Below are 11,989 nucleotides of genomic sequence, written 5' to 3'. Positions count from 1 at the left end.
TAAGGGGTTACAAATATTCAGACTTTATTATAAATAAGAAATACTGTTTTATACATAAAAAAACTGAAAGTGTTGCATTTTGTTCACCGCCCCAGACAGCAAGACCACAGATTAAGGCAAAAGCTGAAGTGAAGGCACATATGGAGGAGGCCACAGGCAAGAATAAAATGAGGGAACTGTTGTGTGTTCCCTGTGACAATCAGCATTCTACCAGCAGCCTTCTTGTCATCACATTATGCAAAGAAATAACTGGACCTATACAATGAGATAATGGGGCTGTAAGGCAGTAGTGTATTAAGAGATTGCTTATAAAGATCTTTTTTTAAAAAATAAAAATCTGTTAAAAACAGCTTAAGAAAAAGTGAAAAGCCAGAAACCTTACGCCTGAGGTCAGCCAGGGCATGGTGTTGCCTCTTTGTATCTGCTCTTTCCACAGCCTTGGCAGAGAGGTGACATGGTTAGGAGGCAGCCACAGGACCAGAGCAGCCAGCCAGGAAATACTGATATCTTCCAGAAAGTTCCAGAAGTGCGACGGGGGAAGTCACAGGCAGGAGAATTCCAAGTCAGTTTTTGGTAAATTGTAACAAGCTCTGGGAAAGAAGCAGGAGACATGAGAGCTGCCTGGAACCACTCTCCCCTGCCCAGTGGCACTGTCCCTGATACTGTACAGAGCCCCGAACTGAGCTCTCATTTCTCACACATGTAGGAAGGCTACAGATTCAGCATTTAGACCTCTACTGGGCCTGTAATAGTGCTGCAACTCCCAGGAGCAAAGCCACAACCATCCAAAAGCAGCATCTCACTTTCATTAGTCAGAAACAAAGATGGTAATTGGTTTCTTATGAGCTACACACTTCAGAGTCCTTCGGGGGGCTGGGGCTGGCTCTGGAAGAGAAGCTGGGTGCCCCATCATTGGGCTGCACACACAGGCAAGCGGGTTATTGTTAATACCACAGAATAGAGATATTGCCAACAGAAAGGAGGGAAGAGAGCAGGAGCCTGGCCAGGGGAGATGCCTGACCCCAAAGGAATAATAAATGGAAGAGATATATGGTGCATATGTAGTGATGGTTAAGAGGAAGCAAGTAGAGGAGAACAGACTGTGCCATTCTGGAAATAGGACTGAGTATATTTACACACACACACAAAAAAAGATAGACTTCCTCACTCTATAATCATGATAAAACAGACAGACACAAAACAAAAAACCCACATTCACTCAAAAATATCAATTTGAAATAATTAATAGCACCAGTGTGTGTCAGATAATAATTTCTTCCCCGCTACGCAAACGTACAAAGTTGCATAGTGTTTAAGAATAGATATATATGGATCTCAAAGGCAGGGGGTGTCAGACTGATCTAATGAAAAAACTCAAAGGGAAGGAGTTAAAGGCAACCCCTCCTCCCAACCAACAAGGTAGCTTAACTAAGTGGGAGCAGGTGACATTGAGTTGGACAGAAATTCTAAAGAGGCAGCAGTGGCAGCTGTGTGAAATACTGCGCGTGCTGGATATCTGCCATCAGAGCTAGGCCTGAACAATCTGTGTTGCAGCATTTTAGGAAGACTGGGAGATCAGCAGGAAAACAGGGATAGGATGACTTTTGACTTGGACAAAGGCAAGCCTGCTACTGTAGTGTAAAAATACTATCCTCTGATAGCAAGAGGATGGAGAGACAGACCCTTACATCTCTATCTTAGGCACCCATTTTCTACCTGAAGACATCAACTTCATATTCAGACAGACTAACTGGTAAGAGCTCTCTGCTTTCTTCTTCAAAAAGATCTTAGTGGCTTTAAAAAAATCTGTCTGTCTCTCTCTAACCCTGGAAGTTTTCTTTTGAGGCTCCTAGTGACTACTACTGAGGAGATCAGAGCTGATCACTTGCAAGATTCCCTACTTGGAGTATTAGATTAGGCAGCTGTTCACAGATATGAGACAAAATTTCTAGTTTATAGGCCAACAGTAATGTTGAGACCTATCACCCGATTCCTCTCCCTTTCTTCCCTCAAGCTCTTCTTCGAGGCTGTATATCTTTCTCAGTAGATGGATATACTGCACTCTAGAAAGATGCTAAACCATTTGGTAGATGGGTACAAAAAATTTTGATTGGCCACTAATTTACGTAGATTTTTTAAAAAATGGTTAACATTTGGGGAAGGGGACTAGTGTTCTTTATGAGTGCAGCTATACTGGCCATTGTAATAATACTTTGATAGCCAACCCTTTCCTTCATAGAGACAGTGAACTCTGGGACTGAAGAGGTTTTAACATGTTAGGGGGAAGAGGAGAAAAAAGGAGAGAGAGTTTGCCCCACTGTACACCGGCTCACGTGGTCATTTCTGCACCGCAGTAAGAGTAGTCCAAAACATTTCACATCCTTGTGCAAATCAAAGGGAAGTGTATATGAGAGAGGGGCAGAGGTGGAGTGTTGAGGAAGAGAAAATTTATTAAAAAACCCTTTGATGCCCCAAAATGGATATTTAATTTGCTTCTCTTTAAAACTTTGCAACTTTTCCTGATTTGGAAAGAAGACAGCAACTGTGAGCAGCGGAGAGCTGGGGATTCGAAGAAGGTACTCTGTGTGTTAAGGCACTCCATAGCCAAACAATTGCTCCACCAGTCACTGGGGGAATGCCCCCCACCCCCAGCACACCCTTAGGGTTTCTCGATGGACGGGGTGTTGAAACAGCCAGACGGCAAGGTCTTCTTGATATCTTCCAGGTTGTTAATGTCTTTCAGGATATCCTCAATGTCCCTGTTGTAGGCCTGTATGGCTTCGTCCTGCCGCCTGGCTGCATCCTCCAATTCGGTCACTTTCCGGTCCAGGTCACTATCTTTCATCTGATCTTTGGCTGTGTTCAAGGTACCCTCGATCTCATTCAGTTTGTTCAAGTCCACTGGGTCCAGTTGCCCTAGAAAACCAGCAGTGCACACAGTGAATTCCACTAACACTTCATGAGGCTATTGCCTGCTCTCAAGCTCTTACCCAGTAGAGGGCAAATTATGGATTAATACAGTGGAACTGTCTTACGGTGAAATAACTGTTTTCACAGAGCATTAATACTAATTGGAATTGCTACTGGCACTTTCAATACCATGAAACAAAGCAAAACTACCATTACACTTCACAAGGTGGAGTTTCAGATTAAGTGGGTTCCTCTGTATTTGGATGCAAACACCACACTTGCCTGAACCCACCACAAATAAATAATACGCCTATCACCCAGTCTCTATACTTCATGGGTAACAGCTGACTTAAATGATCCTAACTCACTGCACACACTGCAGGCCAAGTCTTCTGCTGCTTTATACAAGCTGAGGATACGGCCCTTTTTGTTTTCAAGACATTTTTAAATGTTGTCTTTAACATAATTCAATCATAAAAAGTCAAATGCTGTCTTGCGGGTTCTTAACACAAGCTTCACTTCCATAGTTTATAAGGTTATATGATCCCTATGAATGAATCACAACTGTGCAATATACGGCTAATTACTCTCTACTTGTCACTGGGCTAGGGCTTTGCAAACATAGGAGGGATTTAGCAAATCCTAACTCAAGCCTGTGGATGTAGCAGAACTTGGAACTTTTGAAAAAGTCAGGCATTGATTGTGAATATCCGTTCTTCCGACAAGCTGTTCATGGCACAAGGACAAAACTCCAGGGTGGGGGGAAGAAGAGGGTTTAATGAGTTAGGGAAAATATTTTCCACTGTAATTAACTGATGTCCTGTTGCCTTTAGAAGGCTACGGTAGTGTCTAAAGCCAGCTGATGCTCTCATTTTACTTCCAATGTCTATCGGAGAAACTCTGTTGGTGACCCCCTTTGTAGGTGACGGTGGCTGAGAGAGAAGAGGGTGGAAGGGACTACCTTCCCTCTCAACCCTTCATTTCAGCTCCGAACAGGAGCTTTCCCTTTCCTGAAGGAGCCAGGGCATGCTTGTCAAAAGGGCTCTAGACTTCTCCAAGCAGCAACATTAAGACCATGAACCTATTTATCCAAACAGGAGCTAGAGGGCTTTTCATCATTTCTCTGCTCTCCATCATAGGAGATGCAGTAACCAAAACGGGTATTTAAGTCTCCAAAAGTTGAAAGGAATATAATCTGAGCACAGGAAATGAATGAGGACAAAGAGAGCTCCTCACATACACACACCAGCCTTCTTTGTACCTTAAGGGCCAGCAGTCTCAGACACAGCAAAACTGGAAGAGTCACATCTGCAATGCTCACACAAAGCAGCAATGAACACAGTGAGTCTTGGAGGATAACCCACAAAAAACTGATTCAGAAATAAATAATTTAATGGACCATTAGATGCCAAGCTAATCCAATTGCTACTTTTTTCCAGCTTCTGCAATAAAACAATGTTCTGAAGAACAAGGCATGTGTATTTAGGAGCAGAATTCTGCTAGGAGTGGGGAGAGCTGTAAATTAGATATATACCTAACTGTCCCAGAAGGTCATTAATGACGGTGAGCAAGCTGTTAACAGAGTTCTTAGCTTTTCTCGCATTGTCTTCTGCCTCTTGGGCAGCCTGTGAAGCCTGTAGAAAAAGAAGTGTGTGTAAATGCAGTGATGTCAAAGTGGTCAGGGTCATAATGGATTTGCCTCTCTGCATCGCAAAGCTTCCCCACCCAATGCTTGCCCTCCTAGATCATGAAACTTGCCCAAGGACACAAAGGGCTAATCTCATATGTCTCTACACACTGTTTTGCATCCCTGACTCCCCTGTTTAGGATAATCCCCAACCCCTTTCAATCTTAGATCTGAATCACAGCTTGGATGTGTGAGTGTGGAGAGCAGGGCAATACAAAAATGAAATTACTTAGCCTTCCATAGGAAAACTAATAATGGAGGAGGCTTCCATTGGACAACAGAGACCATATGGGCTGCAACCATTCTTTTGTTTAGAGATGGGACAAGTCTTAGGTCATGGAAGTCTGTCTCCAGACTATAAAGTTGTGTCAGGGCTCTATAGTTAAAGTTACAAGAGGCATTATATTCTAATCCTGTTTTTTTCCTCTCTCTTACAAAACTTAGTTAAAAAAAAAAAGGTCACTAACTGGACTTGAGATCCAAACCAGATGTTTTTGCAACAGGACAGTCAATAAGATACTAAGAATGACAGAGCCCAACACACCAACTCTCACCATTGATACCAGTATCCACTCTTCTTACTGTCCCACGCACTGCATTCAGCTCCTAGAATAACTCACCATGCCTGCCATCATCATATCCTGATCAGCATCCTCCTGCTTCCTCTTCAGCTCCTTCTCGGCATCTTGCAGCTGTTTCAGCATGTCATCCACTTCTTTGTCTAGCTCTGTCGCATCAGAGAAAGTCTTGTCGGCCTCAGACTTTGTACTGGCAGCATTCTAAGGCCAATGTAGATAAAAGGTTCAAAAAGGGTGGAACACGCAGGATACAAAAGAAAAGTCTTCACCCCTTTTTTTCTCCTATAATGCACCAGGGCAAGTTTCTCTGCTGTATGTGCCATTTCTGATGGGAGGCAAGCTCAACCACACATTTCAGCAGTAAATTTCACACCGACTAATCTCACTCTCTGGAGTTTACACAGTGGATAGTGAAAACCGTGCTAGCTCACCGTGGGCTTAACACAATTCAGTAGGGCAGGAAGTGCATAGTCCCAGCAGGACAGACAGGAGCAGAAAGAAATGTACTCAATTAAATTTCACTACTTCACAAAGAGTGACTCAAACGGTGCTGCGAGTCTCACCTTCTGGACAGAATTAGCAATTTTCTCAGCATCGTCTGCTTTGTTCTTGGCTTCCCTGGCATCATCAGCAGCATTACCAAGCGCCAGCTCTGCTTGCCTTGTCTTATTATTGGCCTCAGCAATGGTTTGAGTAATGGCAGGAATCTTCTTTAATGCCCCCTCGGCGGCTGTCTTGTTATCATTCACACGCTTGTCAAAATCTGATAAAAATTCAGGCATTGTTTTGCGTCCTGCTCTGGAAGGCTGAGACACTTGTCAGGCCAAGGAAACTTGGCCAGCAGCCTAGCAAGCAGCCCAGCCTATGCTACCTTTAAATTGGAGGGAAGAAGAACGATAGGGGACGGGGGGGTCAAGTTGATCAATGCCTTTGAAAGGAGTGCTACGGTTTCTGTTACAAGAGACACACACGCTGGTGGTATCACAGGTATTAACCCAGGATGTACTGACTGCACAAGTTTATTATTGGCCTTCTCCCTATTAGCAAATGCAATGCTCCAAGCTTCCAGAATAGCAGTGACTGCAGATCAGGGGGGTTTGAGGCTCAATATGCAGACTGCATAGTGATGCTAAATTATAAGTGGAGTCTAGCAATGTAGGTTGATGGTCACTGTTGAATGAGAAGTTAGTTTCCAGGGGCGAGAGCTTAAACCACACAACTCCCTAAACAAGTCTGCCTCTGATGGAAGAAGCCTGGTCATTATACAAACCATGTACAGATATTGTCCCTAGAGATCTCTCGTATACCTCTCAGGTTGCTGAGAATGTCATTGGCCTCCTCTAGCGTCTCTCTTCCCTTCTTGGCAGCTTCTTCAGCCAGAGCTTTGGCAGCATCTGCTCGGGCCAGCAGCTGGTCGGCAGTCTAGAGATACATAACACAGCTCAGCATATTCTCATCTTCTGTAGAACAAGATCTAGCCATGCCACAATGCACAGTAGCCCTGCAAATCCCAGCCCAGTACAAAAAAAGGCTCATTACTGATGATGGACTATGCTTATTCTGCAACCATATAACACATTCAAGGGGTACCTGTCCCCATGACACAATATAGCACAGTCCACTGTTGCTCATGCCCTCAAGTGAGAATCTCAACACCACTACATTTTCACGAGCTTTTCCTATCTTGTGTTCAGAACCTGCTGTTTACTCTCTCCACCCACTGTGATGTCCACCAAGTCAGTTATTAGCAGTATAAGAATGTTTGAATCTCTCAGATCTGGTCTGTCATTTGCTTCCTTAGGGTCACTTTAGGAAGTAAGAGCCTGCACACCCAGAACTAACCTGTTGTTCAGTCCTTCCTTTCTCCAAGAGATTCTTCACTTCCAGCTCCTTCCCTTTCATGTCCTCTCTCAAATCCTCATAATCCTTCAACTTCCTGTCAATGAGCTGATCCAGCTCCTCTGCTTCCTTCTTGATCTTATTTGCTTCATTCTGTATGTGGAGATTGGAAACAAAACCAGCTTCTGTGAACATAACAGAACTTCTTTGCAGGGAGACAACAGATACACTGTGCACTTTCTAGTGCTCAAAAGAGACAGAAGCTGCAGCTAGACTCCTAGTGTTCAGTTATTACTACACCTCTACCTCGATATAACGCTGTCCTTGGGAGCCAAAAAATCTTACCGCGTGATAGGTGAAACCACGTTATATCGAACTTGCTTTGATCCACTGGAGTGTGCAGCCCTGTGCCCCCTGGAGCGCAGCTTTACCGCATTATATCCGAATTAGTGTTATATCGGGGTAGAGGTGTAATTTGCTACTAAAATTCCTAACAGGATCAGGGCCCCACTGTGCTGAATGCAATACAGAACACATATAGAGACAGTCCCTGTGCAAGAAAGCTTACATCAAACTCTCTTCTAGTGTGTGTGTGTGTGTATGGTGGTGGTGGGAAGGGGAGGGGGAGAGGGAAGGGGGTGCGGGGAATGGGAAAGGGGACAACTTAGAGGGCTTGGCATTAGGTCTGAGATTCCTGCGTTCCCTAAAAGCAGGTGATTCTGTCTTTCATCCTTTAAAAATGGATAAATAGAGAAACATGCGGTTTCCTGTGTGCACGTCTTTTTGAGGAGGACTGAAATGTCAAGGTCCTGACTACTCCATACAGACAAAAATTACATGGCACTTAAACTTACAGGTGTTAGGCTCCAGTATTGTTTGCAAAGTACTGAACAAGACATTAGTAATTTATCACACCAGTTCCGGGTTGTGAGTTCAATCCTTGAGGGGGCCATTTAGGGATCTGGGGCAAAAATCTATCTGGGGATTGGTCCTGCTTTGAGCAGGGGTTAGACTAGATGACCTCCTGAGGTCCCTTCCAACCCTGACATTCTATGATATTTGCCACCATTGATCTTTGAACACACTGTGCATGTTGCTTGACTCAGATACCTCTAGACCCTTGGAGTCCACAGCAGGAAGACTGGTGAGATTAGCATAGATCTGCAGGGCCTTATTCCCAGCTTCCTCTGCCTCCGCATGCACCTTATTAGCCTGTTTCTCTAGATCTCGAGAAATGTTCTTTGCTTGATTATACCTAAGAGACAACAGAGTATCCAGTTAGCCTATGATTTCATTCTTTTACTGACTCAGCAAAGGAGGGATAAAACTGTCTTGGCAGAAGTGAAGACAGAAGTTGAAACAGAGAACTCACATGAAACGTACTTCTTAAAAGCAGGTCCCTCCCACCAGCCAAAGCACAGAGGACATCTTGTTTTAAGCACCATCCCCCTTCCCCACTCAAACCACGAGGAGAATAATCTGCTTTCTGTTACGGACTCACTTCCTGTTGAGCTCATCTATGTCACTCGCAGTTTGGTTCTCTCCTGCCAGTGTCTTCAACAGCAATGTATACGCCTCTGTGGATGTATCATTTGCTGCCTTTGCTATGCGCACAATATCATCAGCTTCTTGTTTGTGTCTGGGCAATATTACAGAGGGAAAATAATCTAATTAGAATTACCAGCCAATTTTATTCCCATCTAACACTCCCCTTCCTCTCCCAGTACCACAGTTAGGGTGCTAATAAAGAGGTGCTGTCTCCCCAACCCACTGCCAACACACCAATAAAGCTTGCGAGGGCAATTGCAGGGTATTACTAGGATTTTACATTGCGTTTAGGCCAAAGGTTGCTCTCGTCAGTAATACTCATATACAGCTCTGATGGCTACAGGTCCCAGAATTCAATGCCCCATCATTGATCCAAGCAGCTGCAACTTCATATTGAGCAAAAGGAGGCTTGCTCTGTTTCAGGCAAATTAAGGTTAGCCTTCCATTTCCCAGCAGGGGCCCACTGAGCCTTCAAAAAGGCAAAAACCAAGTGCCCTACCCTTACATTGATGCTTTGTACTGGTACACTGGGCCTTACCGTTCAGCCAGTTTACGAGCCTCTTCTGCCAAGAGTGTCATGTTGTTTGGGTCACCACTGGAGTCTGGTGGGGTAATGGACTGAAAGCAAAATCAAACATCCTTTCAGAAGCTATTATTTTCCTTTTTTTTATTGTCACTTTAATTATTCATAGTCATGGGTTGCAGACTTAATGTGACTGCTCTATTTCTCATTTCTTATATTAGTTTGCAAAGTCTGAGATTTTTTTGCGTAGGTTCTTCCCCAAAAACAAATGCTCCAAGATTGTGTTTAGGATGTGCGAGTGTGTGTGAGAGAGAGAGAGATTGGGGAGCACAGTGGGAGGCAAAGTGGTTACCGAAGTCCTTGCGGGTTGTTGATGAGTGCTGGGATATACACAGCTCACCCAGTGTACAATGGAAGAGCCAACAAATCTTGTACAAAGATAAACATGTTTCCAATTCAAGTGCTGTTATAAACTGCAAGTAAAAAAAATTTAAAACTATGAAGAATACCAAGAGTTTCCTTTCAACTAGTAATATTTTCCCCATTTGTTTGTGCCACACACACTAACCAAACTTATCCTCAGATTTATGAGATTCTCTAAGACGTTAAACACACAATGTTACAACCCAAGCTCAGTGCTAGTTTGTGATGAGGGGCAGAGACGAGAAATGTACTCAAGACGTTAAGAACCTTATTCTACTAAAAAAAATGGAAGACACTACACATTAAAGAGCTTGTGTCACAAAACACTCACCACATTGGCAACTGCCATCTTTGCCTTCTCTAGCATATTAGAAGCTACTTCAATCAAGTCTTCTGTGGCCTGCACCCGTTCTTGGGCTTGCTCAGCTAGGCCTTCAGTCTCCCTCACTGTATTTTGGATGTTCTGTAATCGGTCAAGCTGGCTTGCCAGAGTGCTGTTAATTTCCTTGAGACGATCCATCAGGCCCTGATCCACATCTGAGGCGAACAACATAAAAAGGGAGGAAGCAAAATTAATTACACTGGGAGCATGAATTGCAGAAATAAAACATTTGGTAAGCTGCTGCCGTCTGCAAATGTTGGTAGGTTAATCCCTTGTTGAAAGGGGTCCAGAAAAGCCTTTTAAATGAGAGGGTAATTGGTTTACGATCCAAGTCGTTATGAGAATGTGCATAAAACCCAAAAGAAACGAAGACGCCTCTACCTTCTAATGGCCCTGCTGGTCACTAAGCGTTTGTGAGCACATTTGGCCAGAATTTTGAATGCAAGACCTGGCACATAAAGGAGGTGGATAGTTGCTTTTCAAATGAATTATGTTCAAAGCATGAAACAGTTGTTCCACCTATTCTATTAGGGCAGCAGTTTGCAAATTTTGGAGCTGAGCCCCCTTTTGAGTTACATTTTTTGATTGCACCTCCCTAACCAGACAAAAATAGACATGCAAAAATATGCTTGATAAACCTATCAGAGACCTTAACACAACTTTAATTATATTACCTACACCTGTAAAGTTTCAAATACACTGATACTGACCAATGGCACAGCCAAAGCTTCCTCAACCTTGCAGCCAGGCTGCAACAATAGGGCATGGCCAATACCTGCCCCTCCCTACTTGGGTTTTTAGGGTGGAGGAAGGTGCATGCAATGGTCTCTGGAGGTGAGTCAAGGGTGGAGGTGATGCCCGGGTTCACCACGCAGGGCTGGCAAGAGCTACCCCACCACCCCTGGAAAAAGATGTTTCTTCACACTCCCCCTTAAGGATGTGTGCCCCAGTTTGAAAACTGTATTAGGTTCAAATTCTATCAAAAAATGCACAGACAAAGGGGCAAGCATAAGAACATAAGAACGGCCGTAATGGGTCAGACCAAAGGTCCATCTAGCCCAGTATCCTGTCTACCGGCAATGGCCAATGCCAGGTGCCCCAGATGGGAGTGAACCTAACAGGTAATGATCAAGTGATCTCTCGCCTGCCATCATCTCCACCCTCTGACAAACAGAGGCTAGGGACGCCATTCCTTACCCATCCTGGCTAATAGCCATTAATGAACTTAACCTCCATGAATTTATCCAGTTCTCCTTTAAACGCTGTTTAGTCCTAGCCTTCACAACCTCCTCAGGCAAGGAGTTCCACAAGTTGACTGTGCGCTGTGTGAAGAAGAACTTCCTTTTATCTGTTTTAAACCTGCTGCCCATTAATTTCATTTGGTAACACCTAGTTCTTGTATTATGGGAATAAGTAAATAACTTTTCCTTAGCCACTTTCTTCACTTCACTCATGATTTTATATACCTCTATCATATCCCCCCTTAGTCTCCTCTTTTCCAAGCTGAAAAGTCCTAGCCTCTTTAATCTCTCCTCATACGGGACCCGTTCCAAGCCATGCACTGCTCTCTGCTGTGCAGAGAGTAAGGAATCTTCACACCCAGGCTCCAAAGCTGCTTTGCAACCACTATTGCATACCTGAGATGCAACAGCCTCCACAGCTTGTTCTCCTGCTCCACAAGGAGGAGAGTAACAGCTGGCAGATCTACACAGCAAAAGATTCACCAGCCTGGTACCTTCCCCATCCTAAAGACTTCCCAATCACATTCCTGGGTAGAGAGCCCCACTGGATCTGGGTTCTGCAATGCTATAGGAGGTAGAAACCTCTGCATGGCCTCCCCAAACCCTGCCCTAATTCTAAAACTGATAAGTAATATGATACTATTACAGTTCTTGAAACAGTGACTAATCATATGGATATGGTAGAATACCAAGACACAGCAGGGCCACCCAAGGAGAGAGTTAGCTTAACTAGGTTTTGGGTTTTTTAAACCAGACCCTTAACATTATCTTAATACTGTGTCCTATAAATACACATGTACACATTTGGTGCATAAAGTGAGATTAATTTAAAAAAAATAACAGCAACATGAAGGCTGA

At 43.9% G+C, this 11,989-nt stretch overlaps 1 protein-coding gene across 1 annotated transcript in view; it reads right to left on the bottom strand.

The window, feature by feature from the left end:
- LAMC1 (laminin subunit gamma 1) overlaps window positions 1-11,989 on the bottom strand; it is a 129,827-nt gene continuing 117,838 nt past the window's right edge. Inside the window, 10 exon segments of the mRNA XM_039483641.1 lie at window positions 1-2,916; window positions 4,445-4,544; window positions 5,218-5,376; window positions 5,739-5,938; window positions 6,483-6,597; window positions 7,018-7,167; window positions 8,125-8,269; window positions 8,516-8,653; window positions 9,101-9,180; window positions 9,840-10,045. Of these exon segments, the coding sequence (XP_039339575.1) occupies window positions 2,660-2,916; window positions 4,445-4,544; window positions 5,218-5,376; window positions 5,739-5,938; window positions 6,483-6,597; window positions 7,018-7,167; window positions 8,125-8,269; window positions 8,516-8,653; window positions 9,101-9,180; window positions 9,840-10,045 (1,550 nt within the window). The 3' untranslated portion in view covers window positions 1-2,659.

This window comes from Mauremys reevesii, linkage group 8 (genome assembly GCF_016161935.1).
Source record: "Mauremys reevesii isolate NIE-2019 linkage group 8, ASM1616193v1, whole genome shotgun sequence".
In the NCBI taxonomy this organism is placed as follows: Eukaryota; Metazoa; Chordata; order Testudines; family Geoemydidae; genus Mauremys; species Mauremys reevesii.
Note: the sequence above shows the minus strand (reverse complement) of the source record. Positions and strands in the feature narration are given on the sequence as shown.